This window comes from Syngnathus leptorhynchus, chromosome 20 (assembly GCF_054491065.1).
Source record: "Syngnathus leptorhynchus isolate UIUO chromosome 20, UIUO_Slep, whole genome shotgun sequence".
Lineage (NCBI taxonomy): Eukaryota > Metazoa > Chordata > Actinopteri > Syngnathiformes > Syngnathidae > Syngnathus > Syngnathus leptorhynchus.
Genome location: NC_141214.1, coordinates 4,048,256 through 4,074,479, shown reverse-complemented (window position 1 = coordinate 4,074,479; position 26,224 = coordinate 4,048,256). Strand labels below are relative to the sequence as shown.

Below are 26,224 nucleotides of genomic sequence, written 5' to 3'. Positions count from 1 at the left end.
TGGACAGGTACGGAAACTGAGACAAAGCAAAGACAGGACATAAATCAAGGTAATGCTACATTATGGCAAACAATACAACCAGGAAACAAAACAAAAGAGAAACACAAATTAGTGTCAGAAGAAAAACTCTCTGCTCCCTAAATTAAAAAAAAAAAAAACTTGTCGGAGAGGAAAGAATAGGATGCAACACAGGAAGATAGCCCTCAAACTATCACTTTCAAATAAGATTAAAAACCTGGACAAATTAAAAATATGATGAGTAATGATGTTCTGAGGATAAGCCCCACCCCCTTTTATTAGAAAAACTTCTGAACAGAATTATTAATTGCCTCCCAAAAAAATAAAGGGTCTAGCTTCTCTTCTCAATATCCGCACAATCAATGAATAAAAAACAAAAATGTGTTTCAAAAATCCCAGCGTGTGTGTGGATTGTCATCAATCTCTTCCAAATTTTGTGGGCGTGGCTTCACCTTGTCGTCCTGCGAGTCGCTCGGCTGGAGCAGGCTATGCTGCTGGATGGCCATAGGCGGAGGCAGCGGCACCGAGTCGGGACCTTCCTCGCCTTCCTCCTCGCCGCAGCTCTGCATGCCCGAAGAACTGGATTTGGACAAGGTGCCGCTCGACAGCCCCTCGTTGCGCACCCTCTGCAACGCAGCGGTTTGAATCCCAGAGCGAAGGAAGGCGTGACCTGACACATGACGACGGCATCTCCCCACCTCCTCCACGGTCTCATCCTGAGGCGTGGCGGCGCTGTCGTCCGAGTCTTTCTGGGATCCCATCGTCATCTCGCCGCTCTTCCTCACCTCGCGGCTCTTCTTGTGCTTGTGGGCCAGCTTCTTCACGTGGCCGTCCGCTTTGCCGCTGCTCAGCCGCCGCACTGGGCTGGTGAGCCACTTGCGCAAAGTGTTGCCTGTGCGACACGGTGCATGTGACGTCAGCCCCTCCCCCCTCGCTTGTACGTTTTTAAAGTCGGCCCGTTATCTTATCTACCTGGTCGCTTTGGGCCGGGTGAAGCGTGAGAGCCCATTCCATGACCAGGCTGAAGTGTCGCAGAAGATCCTGGCATGATGGAGTCATTGCTGCACACCGACAAGGTGTCTGCAATGAAATAGCAATCATTGAATATCAAATGAGCTTCCAAATGAACGTGATCTTCTTGTTACCTTTGTGGTTGAAGATGCCTTCCATCTCCATGGACGAGCGGGAGTGGGCGATACATAGAACGGAGCAGGGCACCAAGCCCTCCAGGGCCGGCGAGCGGTCGGTGGTCCTCACCAGGCACCAGTCGGGCTTATCGTGGCAGCGCTCCAGGACCTCCACCGTCTGTCCTCGTCGCACCGTCAGCTCGTTGCTGTTGCTCGCCATGAAGTCGTGAATCACCACCGTCAGCTCGCAGCCGCCGGAGAGCTGCGGCACACCGCCGACGAGATGGTGAGGACAGAGCGGGTGGCAAATTCGACGAGCGCGACTCACCTTGTCGCTGTCCAGCGTGTTCTGGGATGTGCGAGAGGCCAGAGAAATTGTGTCTGGTTGACTGCTGCCTTCACCTTGACTGTCAAGATCCTCTCCATCCCTAAAAACACAGATGAACCTCTCACAATCTGTTTTTGTCCAGTTGAAATGTTCCCGTGGTTACCTTCGGCCCTTGTGGTGCTTGGCAGTGCTGGCTTTGGGAATATGGATGGGCTCCTTGAGCGCCCCCCTCAGGTGAATGGTCCGCTCCTGAATCACCTCCCTGATGTGCTTGATCCAGTCCTGCTTGTTCTCAATGTTGGAGGCCTATTGATCAGGACAGTGGAAAAAAAAAATAATAATAATTATGGCCGCTTGGAAATTAACACAATTCTTGTTTTATTTGTCTGTCCCACAAGTCTGAATAAAATAGATCTGAAGATTCGATAAGAATTAGAAGATGGATCAACTCCAGCTTTTATTTTCTAATTGATTCTCAATTATGCTTTATGAAGGAACCCAATTTTTAGAGTTGCGGTTTCAGACTTGTGAGAAGTTGAAGGGCTATGTTACGGGATTATTTTGTACTCACCATAGCTCCGTGTTTGGATCCCTGACTTAGCTTTAAATTTGAAATATGAGATAGACAATTTCACTGGGTTTGTTTTTCAATTTCTTTGCTCACAGACTGACATGAAAGAAAAAAAAAGCAGCACAACACCGACAACCTGCCTCGACAGTGTCGCGCAATTAAAAGTGTGGAAAACTGTCATGGTGGTGAACTAAACGTTAGTGATGAGACAATTTGTTAAAAATGTACATAGCATCACTCCATAGCTGTTAGTGAAGCAAAATCTCGTGTTGTTATTCAGCGTTGATTTTTAGCTTCATGCTCTTCCAAACACGGACACAAATTTCAATCTTTTTTTTTTTTTTCTTCCCCCCGCCACTTAGCAAAACAGAGAAAATGACACCGAATCAATACAAAGTTGAGTTGTTGCTTCGAAACAACGGCGCTCAGCCAGGTTGTGGGCGTTGAGAAGTCGAACGAGTGTCAGTGGCGTTGGTGGAAGCATGTCAGCCCACAGAGAGACTTTGGAGACAAACATCCAGAGAGAAAACACGGCCCCGGATATACAGACAAATGCGCTAACTAGGCACAATAAAAGCAGAGGATCAACAGAAATGTGCAAAAGGTGAAGGGAGGGGGGGGGGGGGGGGGGGGCTGGAGTGGGCATTGATTCGTGACTACGGAAAAGTTGGCAGCCACTTTGAAGCTGCTCATGCGAACAAAGCAGACATCTTAGCGTGACAGGAACGAGGACAGCAAAAAGTAAAGGGAGAGGAACAATACCAAGGATGTCTTCTTTTTTTTTTTATATATATGTTGGTAAAATAAATAAAAATGGCCACCACGGGGCTCTGCAGTTTATTAAAAATGTGCTTTAATGTTAGCACAGTTTGCAGAAACATGGCTCAAAATTTCAAGGTACTTAAAAAAATAAAAACCAAAGTGTCTCCACTTTTTTTAAAGCATCTTACCTTCAGAACAATTTTGTTGTCTGACGTTGGCGTGCGCCCCAGCCAGAGCGCAAACTTGCAGGGGTCACCTTCAACGTGCTCCGTCACCCCTAACTCGGAGGTCTAGCGAGAGAGCCGAATAATTACCGGCAATGTCTCAAAGATGAAATGCGCGCCGAGGAGGACTCACAAAGAGTTTGCTCTTGTAGATGTATTTGCTCCTGCCATTGGAGTCCTTGACCTCCTTACTGAAGACTAGAGACATCTCAAAGAGGAAGAGGTGTCTCTCTCGCCCCTTACGGATCAGAGTCTTTGGATCCCACACCTGGAAGGAGTCCTGGAGGATCAGCTCCCCTTGCGTTTCTATGTTCTCATCAAAACCTGCGGGAAAGCAGAAGAAGGACGGTAAAAAAATAACACCTCAATCCCGAGTGGCTGAACTCTCGTGTGTGTTTGATCACCTTCCAACATGGAGAGATGCATGGCGTCGTTGGCTCTCTTGGGAACGCTCAGCATCACCTCCAGGCCGTCCTTGATCTCGCCTTTGCCTTCTTCACAGCATGTCAGCAGCTCCTAAAAAAAGTACAAATATGTTGTCTCACTCTTTTTACATTATGGTTACCTACGTGATGTATTTTTTTTTTAGGTTACCTTTAACAGGAGCTGATATTTTGTAATTCTCTGCACAGGCTTAATCAGGTAGGAGGAGATTGAGTTGGCCAGTCGGTGCCTCTGCTGAATTTCCTGTCAACCCCGGAGAGAGAGAGAGAAAAAACTAGAAGACAACAAAATACAGTTCAATTGTGAGCACTGTGACATCTTGTGACTTACATCAAAATAATTCCCAGCATGCTCCAGGATGAGCTGAGTGGAATCTGGCTTGTTCTTGCAATAATTCACATACATTTGGAATTTGTCAGCCTGTTAAAAAAGATTAACCAAGATTCTTAACATTCTTAGCAGGATGATGGTTCTTGAGAAAGTGACGCATACCCATGTGACAAAGCAGTGGCCGACATCTTCAGGCAACTGTTCGTATTTCTCCAGCTCTTTGAGAAAAATGCTGAAAAACAGAATTGGTCAAATCCCATTTTTTCTTAATTCAATAAATTTAGACACACCTCATTTAATAACATAAGTCCACACAATAATGTCTATAAAATGAGCTAATTGACCACTAGGCGGCGCTAAAGCAGCAATCTTATTATATCTGCTGCAAAGATACAAAGCTTGCTTAAAAAACAAAAACAAAGAAAAGATGCTTACTTATGGTGGAATTCATACAGATCCTGCATGTTTCCAAAGATGATGTGCTCCTTATTGAGGATTCCTGGCGGGATCTCCTCCACCCCGCTCGTCATCTCCCACAGGTAAGTCTGCACATAAAGATTCACTTGTGTACCTTCTGACGGTTAAAAAAAAAAAAAAAAAGTGAGTCAACAAAAGTGTAACTCACATCCATGCACTCCCGCAGGTCTCGCACGTAGGCCTTTTCCGTCTGAATCAGCTCAGCCATGATGAACCTAAACAAAAACAAGGCGTGATTGATCGTAATGATCTCAAACCTTTTATTGCCCGATGCCGTCAGCTTTGCCCATTTGCCCTAATGAACACTAAACATTTCAGTCGAATAAAAAAAAAAAAAAAAAACATCCGGCGGTTATAAAACACGGCCGTTAAGCAGTCGGCACATGATAGACACGGCGACGGTGATTTGTAACGCTCGTAAAATAACACGCAAACGTCCTTCCTGTGTGTCAATGTGCCTTTGCATCGACATTAATATTCAACAGCCAGCGACTAATATCTCGACGACGATTCAGTAAAATTGTTTTAATCAATGACACGAATGATGTCACGTACTCTTTTCTGCGCGCAGACTTGCGCTTCTCCTCGTTGAGCTCGTGGGCGGCGTCCCTCAGCTTGACGTCCGAGCCCGGAGCTGTGGCGGGAATGATGTCCAGTTGGAGATCCTTACTCTGAAAAACGAGATGGAGAGAAATGATTTCACTGCACGTCCGTATCGGGTGACGGAGTTTGCGAGAACGTACGGCTTTGTTGGAGTCGGACGAGATGCCCAAGGCTTTTTCCAGGCTGCATCGATATTTGTCCATTCGTAGTGAGAAGTCCCGGTAGCGCTTGTCCACGGCAGTCACCCATTTTTTGATCTCACCGGCGTGGCTGTGACCTTTGTCGCAGAAGCCGTCGGCCAGCTGGATGAGCAGCTTCACGCGCTCCTTGGTTTGCTTTGGAGAACCGAGCCAGAATGTTTTTACACGAATCCACACCGCGAGGAGAACGCGAGGTGCAACCTACCTTGGCGGTGATGTGAAAGTCCTCGTGCTCCTTCAACAACTCCTGCGTGTGATGAATACTTGATCCAGTGGAGGTGTGCGTGGAGAGGTAAAACTCGCCCGTGTCGTGAATCCACTCGAGGGCCTGAAGACAAAATGTATGATTTATTTTTCTTCCAACACAAGCGGGACGCGAATCATGTTTCCGATCTCTTGCACCTGTTTGGCACTGCGTTCAAACACCACGTATTGCTGACACTGGTCCAGACGCCGCTTCCTCATGGTCCAGAAGTGGAGGACACGATTTTCTCTCTGGAGCAATTCATTGAGGATGTCTGTGAAAATATGAATGAAATGAATATTGCAATTTCCTATCCATCCATATTCAAAAATGACAGACTCAAATGTACTTTTCACTTGCTGCTCCGGTGCTTTGACGTGACTCAGCAATCCCGGCATGTTGACGCTGTTCCTGTGCATGTACTTGAGGAAGACGTCTGCGTTCCTCCTGGCCAGAGTGCACGCCTGATTGACAACAAAGACAAATCCGGTTGCTCAGCTGCGTAACGTAGGAACTCGTGTTTGCATATTGCTTAAATGCTCTCATTGTCAACCTTGAGGAAGGCTTCCTTCTGCTCCAAGTGTTTACTGATCATGGGGGTCACATGGTCCGTCTCGCAGTTGGGCCCAAGTTTGTCCGCTCCTCCGCACCAGTCCTCCTCCCTCTTGTACTCCTGCTCCAGGCTTTCCAGCACACTGCACACCTGCAAGGCCGAAATTAATGCTTGTACACACCCAAAAAAATTGTCATCAAGGTATTGCGTGTCCTACTTGCTCCGAGGTTTTGTAGAAGGCCACAGAGGCGTTGACCAGCTTGAGCCTGTCCTCCATTTTGAGCATAAGCTGCTGCCAGTGGGACGCCACGCTCTCGGCGCAGTCCCTGATCAGGTCCATGTCATAGTGGTTGGCCTGCAGCAGTGCCTCGGCCTTCTGTTGAACCTGCAGGGCACTCTGGTGGGTCTTCTGCAGGCCAACACAATAAAAGAGCGGTTCAAAGTGTGCCGAGTAGTTAACCAATTGTATTTTTTCTTTCTTCATCTATCTATGCTGTTAAGGCCCAGTTAAGGTTGGGAAAGATTTGAACCTCAATGGCATGCTGGAACTGTTCATGTTCCCGCTGTAGCTGCTCGGCTTCCTGCAGGGAGCTGGCCGTGATGAGTCCCGCGTTTAACATGGACTCTCCATTTCGAATCCAACCCAGAACCTGTCAAAGAAAAATACGATTAAAATAAAAATACAAACTTGAATGTGTGCTCAATTGAAGACGTCTTACCTGTTTGACCTCGGCCTGAAGGTGTCTCAGTTGAACGCACTGCTCCAAGTGCCTGCGGTGCTGCTCGGCAGCCAAGTCCAGCTCCTGCTGCTTCTCGTGGAGGAAGTTCAGCAGGTGCTGAACGCGGGTCGCCATGTCCACGTCACGATCGCACAGCAGCTCGACGCCTGGAGGAAGAACACAGGTAAGCAACTTGTGTCTTTGTTTTTCTTTTTAAGGGTCTTACCAGAGGCCTGGACTTCATTAACATATTGAAGAAGCTCCTGTCCCTGATGGATGACGTCGAAGGTGAGGTTGTTCATGGTCAAGGCTTTGTCGGCGTGATGCTGCAGCCTCTGCTCGGCCACCGTCAGGTCCTCCGTGTCAAAATCGTTCATCTGACCGGTCAGCTCTTCGTTCCACGACTCCAGGTCGGAGATAATCTAAAGGGAAGGACGTGAAATCAAAATGGGCGAAGGCGGCCCAGCGAAGCGCGCGTTTAAAACGCTCTCACATCAATAGCGTCCCTCTCGAAGATGCGGAGCTGGAGGAAGAGCTCCAGCTTGATTTTCCTTTCCTGGAAAAGCTCCTCCATTTGGGCTTGAGCTTCATCCAGCTGATGGAGCACGCTCTCGATGTGGTTGATGGAGCTATTATGCGGCGTTTTGTTGCTGGAGATGGCCGAGTCCCTGGAAGATGTGCACGGGCTCCATTTTTAAAAATGATGCAATCTTAATATTTCGTAAGCGTCGTTAATTCTTGATGTGATGCTAGAAAATTCATTTCAAAGTGTATCATCCAGTTTTGTAATTTAGCCTACACAATCGCCCGACATAAAAAAAAAGGTGAAAGGAGCAAGAAAGGTGACAACTGACTACTGTTTGAAGGCTAATCACAAACACTCCCACCCACTCGGGTACACCAGAGATGTGCGGAGGAGACAGGCCGCACAATTAGATGTGCGTTTTTAAAAGCAGAGTTACGTAATACACGCTGGAGCCAAAACACCGGGGATGGGGTGATGATGAGCAGAACAAAGAAAGAAGAAATGGGAGGAAAACAAAAATGGAAGCTAAAGGTCAACTGCTGAATTAAAAACTACCCATCCAATCATCTTGCTAACTATTTGTTGAGACTTTTGCCATGGCAGCTACCTGAGCTGCTGGATGAGATCCTCGCCCTCCTTGATGACGTTGACGGTGACCTGCAGCGTGGTCTGCTGCTGTTGCCCGAAACGTTTGATCAGATCCTGGACGGCTTCCACCGACTCTGCGTACACGTCGTCCAGCAGCTCCTTCTGGAGATCCTCCAGCCAGGTCCACAGCTACAAAAGATTCTTTACTTTAGGATGTACAGAATTACATGGTCATCTTTTCATTTCTCCATAACTAATGTCATACCAGGACAATACAATAGAGTGTTCATGATCTGCTTTTAGAGTGCAAAAAGCTGTCAACAGGCAGCCCACCATCCACTTCAGCATTACATCACCAACCCACTATCCCCTCGCTCTGCCCACCTCTTTAACGTGCGTGTGGAAAGCGACAGACATGTCCAGCAGGACTTTGCGTTGTTCCACGCGGCGAACAAAGTCTTGGATCCGGTCTTCCAGCTGGTGGGCGGCCTGGTAGATCTCCTCCGGGTCGCACTCTCCCGTCTGGGCCAGCTGCTCGGCCGCCTCCAGCAGCTTGTCTGCATTGGTGTAAGTGTTCTACAAGACCAAGATAAGTGAGTGAGTGTATTTCCAATAGGAACATTTAAGATGCCGACAGAAGTGACAGCGATGATCATTATCTTTATTACAGCACCACTGGGTCGGATAATTAATAGCAATTATCCGTCAAGCAGATCAAATGATAAAAAAAAACAAAAAACATTTTTTATTGGCTTGGATAGTGGAAAGGTAATAACAATTTTTTTTTTTTTTAAATAAATTAAATTAAAAAAAAAAAAAAATCCATTCTACCTGGGCAACCTCCTCAAAGTCTTCGTGTCGTTTTTGGAGGGCTCGAGCTCTGTGGAGGGACTTGCCCACGCCCGTGTGCTTGCTGAGGAAGGCCTCGCCGTGGTTCTCGATCCAGTCCAACACCTACAAAGATAATCAACATTGGCGTCACTGTGCAGGGCAGCTCGAGTTGTAAAAAAGCGTCAAGAGAAGAATCGTCACAGCTACGATTACAATCAGTGTTGAGCTGCTCACTTGCTGCCTCAAAGTATCGACATGCGCTCACCGTGGCAACGGTTGCCATGTCAACAGTGCAGAATTCCCTGGATTTTTGTTTTTGAACTGCCCATATGTGAATTATCATACTGAATCTTTTTGGTATCATAACATCTCATTTAACAGGAGGAACACATTATTTTTTTTAATTACGAAAAATGTTAAGACAAGCCACAGAATCTTCTAAAAAATGTTTCATTCCAAAGTAAGCGTACCTGTTGGACGTCTTGCTGGAAGACGCAGAGCTGCAGTCGTTGGTGCAGACGGACCTTGCGGTGTTGCCAGATGTTCTCCAGTTGCCTCTGGTGATGCAGCACCTCGTGGATGATGTCCAAGACGTGATGCACCGCCTTGGAGTAGTTGGCCGACGCCGTCAGCGAGTCGGCGCTGCCCGGCGTGAGCGGCCGCTGCAGTTTGTCCAACAGTGCTTTGCCATCCTGGCTCACCTGGGGTCCCCCCCCCAAAAAAAAACTATAGCGTTAAAAAGTCCAATTTTGAAGCTGTGACGGAGTGATGTGTTACCTCCGAGTAGGCAGCGGTGATGTGCTCAAATATGCCTTGGTGGTGATGAATGGCGTCTTCCAGGTCTTGAAGCTCGGAGGGTAAATCTACTTCCCCGCACGCCTTGCACCACGAGTCCACGTTGCTCATGTACTGCACGGGATGAGGAGAAAAAAAAAAAAAGCCTTTTCTTTACTGTTACTTTGTAGGTTTATGAACTCTGTTATTTATGGATGCTTATTAGCCTGCAATGACTTAAAATAACTTCATAAAAGCCTCACGTGATATGAAAAGGCCATGTGACCTTATTAAAGCCTTTCAAATATTTCCTCATGATGAAAACACGATGGCCGAGTAAAATCTTCAAATGGGAGCGATTAAAGAAACGCAATCTATTTTTGTTTGTCATGATAACGCTACGAGTGTGCCGTTCGCCCAAACCTGTTCACACTTCTGGTGGAAGCTGGCGGACATCTCCAACAGGGTGCTGCGCTCGTCCAGCGCGGCGGCAAAGGCCTTCCACTCTTGCTCCAGCTGGCTGGAGATCTGCTTGATCTGATGGGAGGCGTAGTGGCCCGACTCCAGTAGCCGGTTGCCCACCGACATGATCCGGTTAATGTTCACGTAGACATTCTGCGAAACAGGAAAAAAAAAATGTGTGCAGCGCCTTCGTTTCTTAAGTGTGGAGCGTATCTCCGGAGACTTCTTTCGTAATGCTTATATAATGAGAAACAAAAAGAGAATCGAGGCACCTCAGCTTTTAACTCCTGAACGTAGAGCCTTGTTTTATCCATAAACAAGTACAGACTGTAACCTGTATAGTAAGTCAGTGTGCATCTTACCATGCAGTTCATAGCAAAGTGGTTGTGCTGGGTTTGGAGCTCCACAGCGTGCGGGTGGTTGTTGCCAATCTCAGTGTAGCCTGCCAAGAACAAACCCTTGTTGTGCAGGATCCAGTCAAACATCTGCGGGACGGAGAAGCAAACGCAGAGGGAAATGAATATATTGCGAAACGACATACAAGCGGGGCAGGTGAATTGTTGCCTTTGCCGAGCTGTCATCTTTCCAGGTCAGCATGCAGAAAAATGAATCTATTAAGCGTAGCCTCTACCGGAGAACAACTGGTGGCCTATGGTGTCCTAGCAACAAGCTTCTGCTACTGCAGTGTATCCAAGACAGCAGCTATGTGTTACTGCAACCTGTTTTTTTTTTTTTGTTTTGTTTAAATTCTGCTCGCATCAAAATTGATCTTGCGATTTAGCCTCCTTCTGTCTTCAGCCGCGTCTTGTGCAAAGCTAAAATTTCGCAATGTCTGCCAACCTCAGAGGACTTGAGAAATAAACTGCTTCAATTTAGTTTTGGTTTAAGGAGCGGCCCGATACTTCCCTGTGCCTTTTTTTTGTGTTACCCGGCTAAAGCTGGCCTGAATTGCTTGGCACACACAGTGCAAATCAATCCACTGCGGCCATAATTAGGTTGTGTTTATATTGCGTGCCCCGCAGTGATCGGCCGCTGTTGTTCTGAATTACCGCCGCATCACTGAGCGACACTCCCGGCCCACCGACCTTTTCGGCGTCCTGCTCGAAGAGGCGGAGCTGGAAGCACTGGTCCAGCTGCAGCTTGCGGACGTGCCAGGCCTGGTGGAGGTGCTGCCGAGTGGTGTGCAACTTGTCCAGCAGTTGGGTGACGCGCGGCACCAGGCCCTGGGTGTCGGCGTTAGACACCCCGCCGCCGCCACTGTTGCTCGTGCCGCCGCCGCCGTTGCGGCTCGATGAGGGCTCGCTGCTTTGGATCCGCTGCAGAAGTCTGGATGGTTTCAAATTGCACAAATTAACCATCCAAATGTTTTTTTATTTTTTTTTATTTCATCTGGCATGATGTGACACATTTTAATGCACTACCTCTGTCCCTCTGTATCCAGTTCTTCGATGGGCGCTTTAATGACCTTCTTCTTTAGCGTGGCGTGTTCTTCGATCATCCTCCGCGCTCCCTCCAGGTCCTGGGGGAAATCTTTACGCGACACCGTTTCCTGCATCTCCTCCAGCCGGGCGAGCATCTGCGTGGCGTGACCGGAGAACTCCTCAAACGCCACGCGGACCTGGACAGGAAATCAAAATGTTGCTTACCAAAGTCACGGTGAACATTTTTTGCCACCGTCGGCAGTTGCAGTTAGACTGACTCCTACCTCAATCCACTCTTCATGGTTGTAGTCCAGGCTGCCGTCAAAGTCCGACGTCAACTGGGAGGGGTCCACCACCTTCGTCAGACCTTCGAGTGACACCATGGTAGTCTAGGAAAGAAAAATTGGAGGGATCCAAGCGGATATATTATAGTTTTCGTCAAATAGGTGTAAATTGCTTCGTCTAATCCGCTCTACTGAGAACTTTTTAATTAGCCCGCTTGAGCTCAACATTACCCTCCCGAAAACTACCAACACGGGATTCTAATGGAGCAGAATTAGCGAGACTCTTGACTAATCTCCACAGCACTCATTAAGCATTTAGCAATTGACTTGCACACTTGGTCTTCCTCCAATTATGTCAGCCAGAAGCATGGAGGAACCGTCGCAACTCAGTGTGGCCATTCAATCCCTCCTTCCCGCCCTGAATACAATAATACTGCTTACACGGCAACAATCGCATTTTTTTTTTTTGCGCACACGAGAGCGAGGAGAAGCCTTGAGCGTCTCCACGCGTTTTGTGCAGAGCTTCCTCCTCCGCACGACACCCCCACACACATGGGCAGAGAAGCAAAGCTACACGGCTCGCTGAATGTCGACTCGTGAAAGGTTTTGTGTTGTGTCTATTGTTGCCAGGTTAATGAAATGTTTTCATCACAAGCGCGCAATTAATAACTGGGAGACTGTCAAGGCTGACGAAGTGAAGAATGGCAGACATTCATCCCGTCCAAGTTTACGATGTTCCGACGGCAGCTTGCGTGCGACTTTGCCACTCAAACAATCGATGGTGACGTGCGACAACTGTAGTTCAGTGAGAATGTGGCGGTGAACAATGAGAGCTTTCTTTTTTTTCGTTGCTGGATGATATGACAACAAGGAAACTAAGCACCGCAAAGTTTTCTTTTCCCTTACCTCAAACTCAAACTTGGAGCTTCCGAAATTGGTCCTCTGCTTTTGCCAGAAGTTGTCGGGTTTGATGATGAGCGCGACGTGGATGCACGAAGGGAACGACTCCTGCAGGATCTTCAGCAGTGGCTTGATGCTGTCCCACTTGGAGCCGCGCATGTCCACGATGACCGTGAAGCCATGTTTACAGACTTCCTCGCTGGAGGCGGGCGGAGGTTGGAGGTAATCCAGATAGAGGGGACAGATGACAGAAAGGATGATGGAGAGGGGATTGGGGGGGGGTAGAGGAGGGGAAAAATCCATGAGGTGACGCAGTTTTCGAGCACGTCACAAGCCTACGCAGTTAAAACATGCATCTACACACCCACTCGTGCACAGACGCCCACACACACGACTCAAATGTTCACATTTAAAAAATAATAATAAAATCAGCACATCTGCTGTAACGTGAACTATTTCTGAACTACTTCCACAAGATCTGCATAGTCGTCCAGCACGAGAGCGTGTTCCCGAAATAGAACGGTACAAAACGTACGGCTGCAGAATACGAGCGCCAAATGATAAGATGAATGCGAATTTTGAAACCTATGTTTTGCATTTGAATGATGAAATGGAGATGAATGGAGGGATTTACCTGCGAGGTGAGAACTGGTCCACACTAACTATCACTGCTGCACTGCCTCGGCTACTGCGACGTTTTGTTTTGCTTCCTCTCACACACATACACACACACGCCAGCTCACACATGCGCGTTCCATCTCTGTGGGTTTTTAATCCTCCCCTCCCCTCCTCCTCCTCCTCCTCGCTGCTTTCTCCCATTGGGTCCCTTCTTCACTTCCCTCGCTCGTGCTCCGATATCCATCAAGGCTTTCCCTCACGCCCCTCTGCGTGTCTCCACAATTTTTTTTTTGGTAGCCAAGAAATAAAATAAACAAATGGAGCAAGCTAACGGCTCTTGAATAATCTCTCTCACACTCTGGCTTGTCTACCTATCACATGATCCACTCAGCACTTTCACGTGTTCGCTTACCCACGTACTTGAATTGAGCATCCTTGTGCATTTTTTTAAAAAAAAGTGTGTGTGTGTGTGTGTGTGGGGGGGGGGGGGTTCTGACCTGGGTATGCCGGCTAGGTAGGCAATCAGTCTCCTCAGGTCGTCCGTTCGTATTCTGTCGTGGTTGCTGCGTGACGGGAAGGTTAACACTGGACCACCGCGTCGGTCCCTGCCACCTAAGACACACAAAAAAACCCATTAGCCTTTAGGAACAAGCTTGTGTCTCAATACTTTTGACCATTTACGGTGTATGTGTCAATCAAGGATGTGTCCCCATAGTGCTGTGAGTCTGTACTCTAATGATGTCCCAATGCTTTTGTCCACATTGAACAGGTTGTGGTTTGTAATTATTTTTTTTTTCTTACATTTTAGACCAGATCAGTCTTGAATGCTGCGGGGCGTAATAAACGAGAAGAAGCGGTCACAGCGAGCGTGCGGCTCTAACTTCTCGGTATGCTGACTGACTTCCTGCTGCTTCCACTCTTACACCATACGCCGCTGCTTAAAACCACAATTTGCAAAAGACGGGGGGGACGCCAGGAGAAAATTTCCATCACGTTGCGTCACGCTGACATAAGATTGAGAGCGTAGAATGCCGATGACGGTATTTTGCATTTAGAGGTCCTGTGCTTGTAAATTAAGTCAGTCGAGGCGGCGTGCAGCGAGCACGTAAGCACACGGGGGAGGAAATCCGACGACAACAAAAACCTGATTATTAGGCGACAGACATAATAACTCATTCTACCCTCTTTTCAGCTGTGCTCCCTTTTTTTTTTTTTGGTCCCCTTTCTTCAATGTGAAACCAATGACTAGTCGGGGATGCCGTTGCTGACGATACCCCGTCGCTATGGCAACCTGCCTCTCCCGTTTTCTCTCTTTGGATATCAAGCGTGTTTGTCTGAGTCATTAGGACTGCTATTCTGTTTGACCTTCCCTAAACAGAGTGTGCGAAGAAAAACAATTTTTGTTTTTTGTTTTTTTTTGTTGCTACGGTTAGAACACACATATTCGGGTTTATACCTAAGAATCGTTGATATCGTCATCGGGTGGGGGAGGTTTGCGTTCATGCACAAGCAGCCAACTATTGACTCTCGAGCTCCTTCCCACTTGCAGGCGCATTCATCCATACCTGACAAGTAAGCCACTTTTTCTTTAAGGATGGGAAGCACCTCCATCGCTCTCATGTCCTCATTTCTCCTAAAACCTGGAACGATAGAAAAGAAGACAAAAAAAATGAAGACGCTTTATCCTTGCTGGAGGACAGAAAGCTCTTTTATTTTATTACAACAGGACGTCCATTTTGCGTCTGTTCCTTTGTCAGCTGGTAAAAAAAAGAAAAGAAAAAAGTGCCTTGAAGGCAGATTATTGATTACTCAACCAATAAACAACATCACAAAGTGTGTCGTAATTTAATGTCACCGAGGGACATCAATTATGCAGCGTTCCGCAAATGTCTCGTTCTGCTCTTGAAACAACACCATATGTTGAAAAGTAATGTTTGTGCATCACATGTTGTCGTTTCTGGAACAAATAGAAGATGAAGTGGAACCACTCCAACTCGCCAATAACGTCAACAACAAACAGCCCCTCTGTATGTGTCAACTTGGATCTCGTGACTGTTGACAGAGAGCCTCTGCTGTGTTGCTAATATGCCATCAGAGTCAACTGCCGGCTGTCTGGAGATGTTCAAAGATGACCAAAAAACCCCCCAAAAAACGCTTCGTAACACACACTGAGCGGATTTGCGAACACACCCATCATTTGGGAACGGGGGGGGATTTTTTGGGGGCAGCTTCAAGCTTAACTGTTCTTGGTCTCGCTTTTTTTCTTTTGGTAAATTTGCAAAAATAAATAAATTAAAATAAAATAAACATGGTTTATATTCCTGTATGTATTTGATCCTCATAATTTGTGTTCTACTGCCGCCATCCTCCACGAGGTGCCACAGACAAATTGCTCAAAGCGCTCAAGTAAAGAGACATCCTGCTCTTCTGAAAAGGTGATCAATGAGAAGGATGGAGGTTCGCCCAGACACCAATCCTCTCATGTTAAGGAGAGCAGGAGCCGTCATGATAAGACACATTAGTTCCGTTATGGATGAGAGAAGAGACTATTTTTAGTGTCGACGTTTATTACCGTTATGTAGTCATTACTTTCCCGGAAAACTGGCCACTTTATCTGCTGCTGAGTCGTGCTAAATAAGCAGCAGTTAAGAGGCGTGCGAATGAATGTGGAAAAGTGTGAGGGAACGCGTAAAAAAAAAAAAAAAAAAAAGGGAGCGATGGATGGCAACGACGTCAGCGTCTTTTTGCCGCTATGTGAGTCATCTGCGGATAAAAAGGACCATCTTTGATGTGCAGTCTGACTGGCGGGCTGCCACCAAACGCGGGGATTATCAAAAGGTCAACGAAGCCTTCCGACGCTGACAAGACCACGTGCCCGGGAAGTAAATGACCCGGCTTTTCCTGTAAACACAAAACGTGTGTGTTCATGTTAATAACTTTTCGACTGGGCTAAAAGTGTGGATTGTCTTTGCACTATTAAAAAGAATCCACCAGTCCTAGTATTACGCTTTCATTTCCGTTGTACTTTTGCAAACTTCCCCCAGAGAGACCGAGCAAATAACTGTCGTCTTTCAAAGAATCCCCCAAAAAAGTACTTAAGAGCTGTTTTCTATGTTCAGACAGACAATTAATTAAGCAGGGGCAAAACACAAAAGCTAAGTTTAGCTACTAGCATACATTACTTGTCCTGTGCCACGGGACTGAAGAAAGTAGCACAGCAGCTAAATAAAGAGCGACCTGGTCACATCTACACACGCAAAAGCACACGGCTGGAAAATAAATGACAGGGGGGAAAAAAAAAAAAAAAAAAGTGATTAATACCTGTCACACATATGACAGCGGACTTGTGTCGGATGTGCTCAATCGTCCAGCAAGCCATCCTCAAGACATCACCGGCACAAAAAATTCAAATCGGGAAAAAAATGACGGGAGGATGTCGTCCCACGCCACCGTCGGCGCTACTGACCGACCGATCCCGGCCGGCCCTCTGTGGGCACGGCCGCGGCAGCTGCACCTAATCCTGCCATTCCTCTGTCGAGATATTCCAAATAAAACCTTTGCTCCTGTCTACAAGTTCCCGTGGAAAAGCCGGGGCAAACATTTCGGCGGTGTGCAAACAAACAGCAAGCTGTTCATCTGTGCCGTATTTTTGGTCAGGGCCAGGTTGCGGGAGGTAATCCTGAATGCGTAGGCTCGGCACGTAATTATAACATGCCTGCGCTGCATTTATGCATCCTGACAAGCTGCTTAGCGATGAAGACTTGAGGCTGAGAAAACATTGTTTACCTTTTTGGAGATTTCAAGGCAGCTCCGTCGGTTTAACTGTACGTTCCGATACGTTCCCGAAAATATCTGTGTGTCAGGATCTAGCCTTGAATTGATTTATCTCCTATGTGAATACATAAAGTGGGCAGGGAATGAAATGGATATGTGACTACGCCCCACGTCGAGAAAGGCCAAAGGATGCGAGTGAAATTCTAGAGATGTCCATCGTCCAATCCATCCAGTTAGCGTGACCGTGCTAGCGGTCGCGTGAGTGTTAGGGAAACATCAAAAGCCGTCACGGTTCTCAAAAGGTTGGAGCCTTGTGGGAGCCTCCGGGAGGTCAAGTGGGCATTAGATGGGCTTCATACAACAAAGCAGATTAGTCAACAACACCACAAGATGACTGTGTGTCAAATACCTCCTGAGTGTTTTCCTCAGGGGGGGGGGACAGAAGGCTACGGCTGCCCAGACCGGGACAGATGGGACGGGGGTCAAGGGAAAAGAAGGTAATAGTTCCAGTCATACCACAAAACGAGCTTTGCTGTCTTGTGTTGAAGAGCGATCACAAGCGCTGTAATCGCATAATGGCTCCCCGGCAGCTGATGGGGATGCACGGCCTCCGGGCCAGCTGTTGCGGGGCAAGAGAAACCAGAACGCTTGCATATGTGCAAACCCGCATAGCTGCCAAGTTCCAGCATTGACGACGTGCCAGAAATTCCCATTGGAGTGATGTGTGGGAATAGCAGGAATTGTGGAATAGACAGGAATAGGTCACCTGGAATTCTGACCTACATCCCGATTGCCTCATTGGGAAATGCATTGTCGATTGGGATCGACTCAAACTGGACACATGGTTATGAAAGTATGCTTTAAATTAGCATACTAGGATTCAAATTCCAATGACTGCATGTCGTCATCATCCGGCGTGATTGTTCCAGTTTACAAGAAGGAGTTGCCCCACCAGAAAATCAAAAAGGGCTGCTCCGATTGGTCGTTGTGATCGGAAACAGCTGCAGAACCGACTTACTACCAACAACGAACGGATTATTGGACCCTACTGCCTATGTACACAGACAAACTAACAGCAAACATATGCATGGTGATGTGTTTTGATCGCTTCAAAGTCAAATATATGGGACAAGAGTATTTCATATCTGACAATAACAACAACAGGAAATGAAAATGGATGATCAAATGGAATTGATAACCCCTTGGCACAAAAAGGAGCTTCTGCTATTCTGGGAAGAGTTTTCGACCAGATTTAGACCAAATAGTGGATGAAGCAAGACTGCTGTACACTTTCTCACCAGCAGGACATATAATGATCACATAACGATTAAAATAATTTCATTTCTCTTTTGACTACATATATATGAATCTCGTCGTATAAGAAGTCCCTCCTTCACCTCCGCCTTGTTCGGTTCGCTCCATTCGTCCAGACCTCTAATGGCAGGGTAGGCTTACCGAGCGAGAAGCAGGCCAAGGTTGCCTCAGTGACCGTGAGATTACGAAGAAAAGTAAAAAAAAAAGGACAGAGAGACAAGGCAGAAGACTCACAAATGTCAAGGTCTCTGGATCTCTTTGAGAGAATCCAGGAAAAAATATAAAAAAGTCATTTTAATCAAATTTTATTATAAATACTCTGACTGTGAGTTTAAGTGCAGGAGATTGAATGCAGTGCCCGCTGCTTTTAATCTACACAAATACGCCCTCTGGAGGTAAACGTGGCATTACATTTAAAAAAAAAAGTCAATCGGACTTCGCAATGTTTGGGATGTATTTTGGGGGCACTTTGGGCTTTCAAAAGCACACGCAAGAACACTTTTGTCTGACTATAAAAGTTATTACATAACTGTTCTCCTCCCAGTCGGACCCAGTTGTATTCCCGGACCAACAGATCGGGGGGGTTAATCCCTGACAAATCTTTCGTAATGACTGGAACATCAGAATCTTAAGAAAAAAATACGTGCAAAGAGAACTGGCAAGGCACAGCAGACGTGATGTATCAATTGAATTCATACTTGTCAATGGGAGCCAGTCCCACCATTGGCCTCGGGCACTGGCGCAACCTGCCAATTTGTTGGCCTCCTTTAAAAGTAGGCTTGGGGCTTCATTTATTCAGTGTTTCAAAAAGATTCAGCAAAATGGACCGTCAGTCAACAGTTACAGCGTGACTCGGATCGGCAAATTCGAAAGCTGATTTGGAACATTCATATTAAGCCGCAATAAATGAACAAATCCCAAAAGGACAGCGGAGTGCTGGAAGGGAAGGAAGTGAAGGCCACGCACATCCATCTCGAATCGAGTGAGATCGAGAAAGAGAGGGGCTGCTGTCGCTACGGCGACGGGAGCCCAATCAGGAAGGGGAGGTGATAATGAGGGGAGGGTTCGGGAGTCAAGGTGAGCGTGATGGTGAGAAATGACATCAGCCTGACCTCATCTGGGGAAACTAATCAAATGGTCATTGTCAACATTTGCGTCGTGTTGGTTTTACCTCCAATCTGGCCGGACACATCTCCTTTCGGATCCTTGGGGAGAGATCCATCTGTAGGAAACAGAAGAAAGATAAAAAAATGAGCATCAGCACCAATAGCCCGGACAAGTTCAAATCTTAGAGTACCCAAACAATCACCCCATTGACGCGGTCTATATATATATATATATATATATATATATATATATATATATATATATAGCGTGAGCAAGAGCCGCCGCCGTTGCTGTGACCCAAAGACGTGCTGGGCCTCAGTGTCACGCGGCGTTTAAATGTAAACACGTTGACTGGTCAAGCGGGTCATCTGGTCGAGTGACTCCGCCTCGTCCGGCTTCCTCTTCGACCTCGGCGAGAACAATACGGTTTGTAACAGGCGACAACGTATAGTAAACACGACAGCTGGTGATAACAGTTGTTTTGATTTTTCTCGCACAGCACACACACCGTATTAACTTTGCACGCAACCCCGCTATTCATGAAGAAAGATTCTCAGGGAGTCGCCGATGACTTCAGAGAATGATTGAGAATAAAAAAAAAAAAAAAAGCGAAACATACTCTACATATTTGTAATGCCCAAGACATCCACTTAAGCCTCGGCCTGCAAACGGCGCAATGTCGGACCACATGTGCGGCTGCTCGCATTGTATCGCTATATAAACAACAGACGAAAGATAGATAAAACACACACTCGCATAGATATGGAGTTCACACACTCGACTCCAGAAAGCTTTTCCACAATGCTAACCACACACACGTTACATACATTAACACTGCGCCAAACTGCTTGGAAAATATGTAACAGATCACACACACATATATATATATATATATATACACGCTCGGAAATGAGCGGGCAGAAATAAAAAGTCCGACGGGCTTCATCTCATAAAACGCCGGACGTCTCGTGTGTATGAAATGTGCTCCTCCATACGGTGAACTCACATGGACCTCAGCCTCAAAGCGAGCACAAACGGCTCCCTCTTGCCCCCGACGCTCGCTCGCTCGGTGCCGTTTGGCGGCCCACATGAGCGCGAGACCACCCTTGCTAGGGGCCCCTGCCTTTCCCCCCTTCTCGGCAGACACACTCATCGCTTTTGACTCACGGGCGGGCCTGAACGAAGCCCCTTCATTTGAAAAATACCTATTCTCTTGGTCACGCTGATTCAAATGAGACGTCTGGCAGAAAATCTATTAATGGTCGAAATAAAATAAAAAATAAAAAGTGCGCCAAACGACCCAGATTAAGAAAGTGTAGCAGAAGTTGTTTATGTTGCTGTCACATGAACTGATGAATCATTCTACTAGGAACTAGCTCGCTAGTTGTTCTTCATTCCAAGCAAATGTCAAACATTAAATATCACACTGTGCCTACTCAGGAGTAAAGGAAAAACAAACACATGGCAAGGCCAGACAACTTTCAGGAGTTATTATGAAGTGATTCAGTATGAAGCTTTTTTTTTTTTTGGGTCAACGTCAACAGATTGCCTGTCCTACCTGAAAATTGGGAGCTATGGATAATGAATAAGAGATCAGGGACCTTCATCGATTTCTTTTTTTGCTTCAAGTTCTTAAATGAAGGGGAAAAAAAATCACAGGTAAGCTATTGGAAAAGATTAAAAAAAAAAAAAAAGGCGAGAGAAAAGGGCAAGAATGAGATAGCACTTTTGAACGCTCTAGAGACTCGAGCGCATGAAAAAGGAGTACAATGGTCTTTCAGGACCTGTCCTAGTTTGGTTAACTCCCTCACTGCCTTTTTTTTTTTTTTTTCTAAGACCCTCCCGGTTAAATTTGTATCTCAGTTGAGTAAAGCGCAAGGAACATTTTCTAACATCACCTTGCAAGCTTCTTTTTTTTATGTTTCGCGATCTCTTTGATATCCTGACCTGAAGAGTTTTCATAAAAAAAAATGTCCCATAAGAAGTGATTGGACGAAGACAGTTTGATTGGAATAAAATTCGCCGACTCTCCCTGTGTGTGTTTTTCACTGCAGTCAGTGTTGGTGGGATGCTGACAGCTAAGTGTGGCATCGTGACAGCTTGCAATTTGCCAATGAACTCAATAAAATCTGCTTTCGCGTTGCCCTTTGCAGCAAATTGTCACAGCAGAGAGTCACAACAGCGATGAACTCGATATCGTTTAGGAGTTACGACGTCATTCTTCAAACGGGGATGGATGTAGAACACATCCGAGTTTACAGAGAGCTCTGTAATTTAACCCGCGGCGCTTTTGTTCTAGTTTCGACTTGTATTGTTGAGGTGAACCGAAAAGTTCACGCTGACATCATACGTACTTTTGGGCTCCCATGGCTTCTTCGCTCAGCGTGTTCTCATTGAATAATTACAGTGTGCAGCGTAGCCAGGCATGTGGGACGAATTTTTCCAAATGTTTTTTTTTTTCTTCTTTTTGCCATGGAACCCAATCTGTGAGGTCACACCATTTCCCCCCCTTGTCGGTTACCATGACAACAGCTAAAATCCATGCGTCATCTTTACGCCAATACGACGACAATGTCACCTTTTACGGACCTGCGTAATTCAACGGCCAGTGGTCAGTTAGTGCTTATCGGAGCTAATATAATTTCCTGCCGGTTTGTCTTGAGTGTTTCACACAGGAAACTATGACGTATTAGAAAAACCTCTCTTGGTTTACCTTTTTTTACATCCACTCAATGCATATAAGCTTTTTGGGAAGCTGACGTTGTAGCTACCAAAAAGTTGGCAGGAGTCATGCTGGAACTACTGGAACAGAAAAGGGCCTTCCCCAAACTGTTCCGACAAAGTTGGAACTAGCGTCTTCGTCAGCCAAAGAGCTAATATGAACATATTATTAACATACTAGACGAGGATGGCCAGATAAAGCGAGTTGAACATCAAACTCTCTCTCCTTTAAGTTGAGCATGAGCAAAGCTGCGCAAACAACTGCAGACACTCAAAGACGTCACTGTGAAGCCAAAGTAAACCTGACCCGGATGACCACCAGTCATTGTGTCATATCACCTTGTGATAAGCGTGGGGAGGGGGGGGAATGGCTGCCGAACTAGTGAAGCAAACTCAACGGAGCGTGTAATTCTATGTTTGTGTTTTTTGACGTATTTGCTTTGAGCCTGAAGGGAAACCTCAATCAGTCTCCATCTCCAGGATCAATATCCATTAGCGATGAGTGCGTGAGCGTCTCGTTGTGCAAACCTCTTCCTGGGTGAATGGACCTGAGTCATAAATATAAGCTCAGGATCAAATTTCCATCCCAGGGCTGCCGGCTTGATAAACACACAAACCGCCGCTCATTCAATCATACGGAACATGGTCGCCATGTTGCCGCTAGATGTTCATTCATGAAAGGGCGGATGGTATGGATTTCATCTTTTGAGTTGTCTTGGCGGTAAAACCTTGCATTACCGACTTGGAAGAAATGCTTGGAATCGATATTGAAGTCATGTGTGAGAAGAGCGACATGTTGATGATTGACAAAATGCCAAAACAAACCTCGCCCTCGTCTCTACCAATATAACAATTCCAGTCGAAGTGGGGCAGAGACAATTAGGGAAGATTTTTTTTTCTCTCTCGCCGTGCGTTTGCGTGAAGGGTCCATCAGGAAACGACAGAAGAAGGAAACAGACAAGGCTGGATTGACAAATGGAAAAGGATGATGTGGATGAAGATGTGGGGAAGAGGGGAGGGGGGGGGGGGGGGGGGGGGGTGAAGCCTTGGGCAAGACAAGCAAAACTGTGCAAGTCTGAACAAGATGCCCAGGATGGAGGAAGAAGCTGCGAGTGCAAAACAAGAGCTTATATGTGACACTCTCCCCTACCAAGAAGGTGCACAAAGCAAAAAGTACCATTTCCAGAATCTGGTTATCGTGGTTTTGCAACTAGCTTCATCCATCTTTTAATTAGCATTTATTCAAAATCCATTCTAAAGAGTGGTGGAAGGCCATTTTTTTTTTTTAAACGAGTAGTATACACGCTGCTGTGATAACGTGATTCGATTTTCTGCTTTTAAAAATGAAATGACACTGGCTGTGTTTCTTCTTTTTTTTTTTTTTGCACACTCTTTCTTTCCAGCTCTCCGCCATGCCATCTTACTTCTGCACAGAGCGGTGCACGAGTCAGCAGTAAGCTTATTCCATGTGGAAAAATGATCGCTGCAAAGTGCAAAAGCTTGGATCGGTCCAGCCTTTTAGACACGTTTGCTCGACTACTAATTGAGGAAAGTTCACTCAAGACCTAAAGAATACGTAACATACAGTTACAGCACAACAGTCACTTATGGATAACGCCATAATGCACGACAACTCATCTCGCAAGAGACTTTTGACTCCATAGGAATTGATTTGAAATGCATTTAGGCAGTGAAGCTCAAGCGTGATGATGCAAGCAGTCATGACATCAGGCGCTGGAAGCACTTCTATGCCCGCAAAGAGTGAACTGAGCTGGGGGGGGGGGGTTGACTTGGCATTACAAGTGTAACCTAGCCCACAGGCTTATCCAGATCCACCATATAATTCTATAATGTGTGTACACTTCAAAATGTATACTGAGCCTAGGTGGGGCTATGGAATAACCTAAGGAGCTACCAAAATAAACCACTCAGTCCTCTGTTGCTATTAAAATCTTGACTCAAAGCCTACAAATGCACATTGAACCTTCTAAAATTGACACTTTATGACCCATTGTTGTCTTTTCCATCACTGCAGGCCTGTCACTCTTACTGTTACAGTTGCAAAATGAAAGCTTGCCATTGTGCACAATGCAAAGAGGTTGGGGCGTTTTTGAAATGATAAATCAGTGCTCCACATTTTCTACTGGTTCTCCTCGTGATAGTTTTAAAAGCCAGTTTGTGTTTTTTGGGGTTTTTTTTTTTGCATTATGTGGCACACTTAGCTTAGCCTAACACACCCTGAATGCTGGCTGTGCCACGCCATGTATTGTTTACATGGCTCGCACTGTCGTGTGGTTTTGACAACACCAATAAGCAGAGAATGATGCACATGGAAGATTGTTAAATTTATACGATTCACGTCGTATCTATGTTTGATCTTTACAAGGAAGAATTCGGTCAAAGGGCACACCGGCTTTGTCAACTCACTGGCGAGCTAGCGATGCTACATTAGCATTTGGTAGCCAGACAGGCTTTGGGTGGCTTTTTAGCAGGCTAACTCCAAGCTACAAAAAAAATCAGCAAAGTACATGCTCGGTCAGCACTCGCCCTCGCCTCGCTGTCGTTCTTCGGTTCAGAGTTCACCGAGTTTAAGCACAAAGCAAGTGTCAAAGCACATACACAAGATAATCGGATGACTTAATATTAATGGCAGATGCTCGATTTCCTCCCAATTGTGGTGTTGGAAGGTGCATTGCACGCGGTTGCTGTATGCTTTCCAACTTTACTTGGCTTAAAACTCACATTGCACACGATCTATTTTACATGTGCAACTGTTGTAAGTGTGGTTTAAGCAAAGTCAACAATGTCGGAGTGTCTCATTTCAGTATATCGATCAATGGTGCCACATCTTGGAAAAAGATGGGTTCGAAACATTAGCGCTCAAGCTAAGTCTATGCTATACAGTATGGCTGTGCGAACATACTGTAGTAAATTACATGTTTTTTTTTTTTTTTTTTAAACTCACTCAAACGCCTTAACATTGCTACGACCAGAACAATGGCAGTCAATTGTTTGGTCGATTTGACAGGAGCAACATTTACAGTCGCCCCCTTCCATCCCCCGACTCTCGTTCACTGTCTGGCACCCCAAAGCAGCCATCACATTCGGGGAAAAATGTCCATCATCATGCCCTTGTGATCGTTGATGTTCTTACCTGTCCTGAACGCTATTTCTCCGGATTCCTTCGTCGGCTCCTCTACTCCTTCCCCGGAGCTCATGGCTGCCACAACCGCGGCCCCCGGAGCTCAGTATCGCCCGATTCGATCCACCCTAAATGGGTAAAAAGATGTGTGAAAATCCCCTTTGCTGCCAACCAAGGCGTCATTAAAGACAGACGGGCTGTTTGGTTGGATTCTAAGCACTAATCGTGCCATCTGCAAGCCTCCATCTTGGGGGTAGTTGTGAAAAAAGAAAAACAAAAACAAAAGAAAAGAAACGATGAACCGGGTGCACCGGGTTCCTCTTCCAAGTGAAGCCGAGGGCAGACTCACTTAAACGGAGGAAAGGGGGCGGGAGGGGCCGCTGGCTGGTGGCTCATCCGAGAGCGACGGCGTGTCAAAGCTTCGGTAAGAAGTACATTCAAATCACCAAAATAATGTACGATTAAAAATATAGTCGGTACATATGGAGACGTCATTCGATTCGAGTAAATACGAGAATGAAAGGAGAAAAGGTCAACTGCTTTGATTTACATTTTGGATGTGGTCATTCTTGCTCTCTTCTTTTTCGTTAACTATGGGCCACTGCTGCCCCCTGCAGTCCTTCTCCAACACTGCAAAAATCATTATCAAGCGCTCAATTCTCTACAATGGACAAACGCTTCTTTTTTGTACCACACGCTCATGCATTTCAAAAGAAGAATTATAATATAAATCATCCCAGCATATTTGTTCCACCGTATCTCGTTTACCACATTCATTTACAACAACTATTTTATTTATTTTGGGCCAAGAAGATTTTTTTTCATTTAAAGAGTTACTGTAGTTAGCCAAGATTAGTGATATTTGGCGCATTCCGATTTACGTACATTGTCATTTATTTTTCCGTCGTAAATAGAGGACCGCCTCTTTTAACTTGCATTTTACAAAAATTCCACTAGAGGTCAGACTGAGATTATTGTTGAAGTTAAGCCCTCTCTCTGTGTATATATATGTATATATATATATATATATATATATATATATATATATATATATATATATATATATATATATATATATATATATATATTTTTTTTTTTTTTTTTTTTTTTTTTTTTCTTCTTCACTGTGAGACTTCATCATGTCTAAGTCTCATCGCGACCC

At 45.9% G+C, this 26,224-nt stretch overlaps 1 protein-coding gene across 2 annotated transcripts in view; it reads right to left on the bottom strand.

The window, feature by feature from the left end:
• LOC147040967 (triple functional domain protein-like) overlaps positions 1-25,606 on the bottom strand; it is a 34,050-nt gene extending 8,444 nt beyond the window's left edge. For both annotated transcript variants that reach the window (XM_085940014.1, XM_085940015.1), the window contains exons 1-41: positions 25,412-25,606; positions 25,075-25,190; positions 19,264-19,314; positions 14,570-14,644; positions 13,502-13,616; positions 12,393-12,585; positions 11,487-11,591; positions 11,203-11,399; positions 10,867-11,107; positions 10,144-10,266; positions 9,743-9,934; positions 9,323-9,454; positions 9,016-9,246; positions 8,546-8,668; positions 8,099-8,290; positions 7,734-7,903; positions 7,094-7,268; positions 6,827-7,022; positions 6,601-6,767; positions 6,412-6,531; positions 6,099-6,290; positions 5,882-6,031; positions 5,678-5,792; positions 5,487-5,602; positions 5,290-5,412; positions 5,025-5,219; positions 4,837-4,952; positions 4,430-4,496; positions 4,240-4,349; positions 3,967-4,036; positions 3,805-3,894; positions 3,625-3,717; positions 3,435-3,546; positions 3,164-3,354; positions 2,995-3,096; positions 1,637-1,779; positions 1,474-1,573; positions 1,164-1,407; positions 991-1,098; positions 717-910; positions 471-644 (exon numbers count right to left, since the gene is read on the bottom strand). In XM_085940014.1, coding sequence (XP_085796140.1) covers positions 471-644; positions 717-910; positions 991-1,098; positions 1,164-1,407; positions 1,474-1,573; positions 1,637-1,779; positions 2,995-3,096; positions 3,164-3,354; positions 3,435-3,546; positions 3,625-3,717; positions 3,805-3,894; positions 3,967-4,036; positions 4,240-4,349; positions 4,430-4,496; positions 4,837-4,952; positions 5,025-5,219; positions 5,290-5,412; positions 5,487-5,602; positions 5,678-5,792; positions 5,882-6,031; positions 6,099-6,290; positions 6,412-6,531; positions 6,601-6,767; positions 6,827-7,022; positions 7,094-7,268; positions 7,734-7,903; positions 8,099-8,290; positions 8,546-8,668; positions 9,016-9,246; positions 9,323-9,454; positions 9,743-9,934; positions 10,144-10,266; positions 10,867-11,107; positions 11,203-11,399; positions 11,487-11,591; positions 12,393-12,585; positions 13,502-13,616; positions 14,570-14,644; positions 19,264-19,314; positions 25,075-25,138 — 5,667 coding nt within the window. In that variant the 5' untranslated portion in view covers positions 25,139-25,190; positions 25,412-25,606. The remainder of the gene's footprint in view (positions 1-470; positions 645-716; positions 911-990; positions 1,099-1,163; positions 1,408-1,473; positions 1,574-1,636; positions 1,780-2,994; positions 3,097-3,163; positions 3,355-3,434; positions 3,547-3,624; positions 3,718-3,804; positions 3,895-3,966; positions 4,037-4,239; positions 4,350-4,429; positions 4,497-4,836; positions 4,953-5,024; positions 5,220-5,289; positions 5,413-5,486; positions 5,603-5,677; positions 5,793-5,881; positions 6,032-6,098; positions 6,291-6,411; positions 6,532-6,600; positions 6,768-6,826; positions 7,023-7,093; positions 7,269-7,733; positions 7,904-8,098; positions 8,291-8,545; positions 8,669-9,015; positions 9,247-9,322; positions 9,455-9,742; positions 9,935-10,143; positions 10,267-10,866; positions 11,108-11,202; positions 11,400-11,486; positions 11,592-12,392; positions 12,586-13,501; positions 13,617-14,569; positions 14,645-19,263; positions 19,315-25,074; positions 25,191-25,411) is intronic.
• Positions 25,607-26,224: the final 618 nt, after the last annotated feature.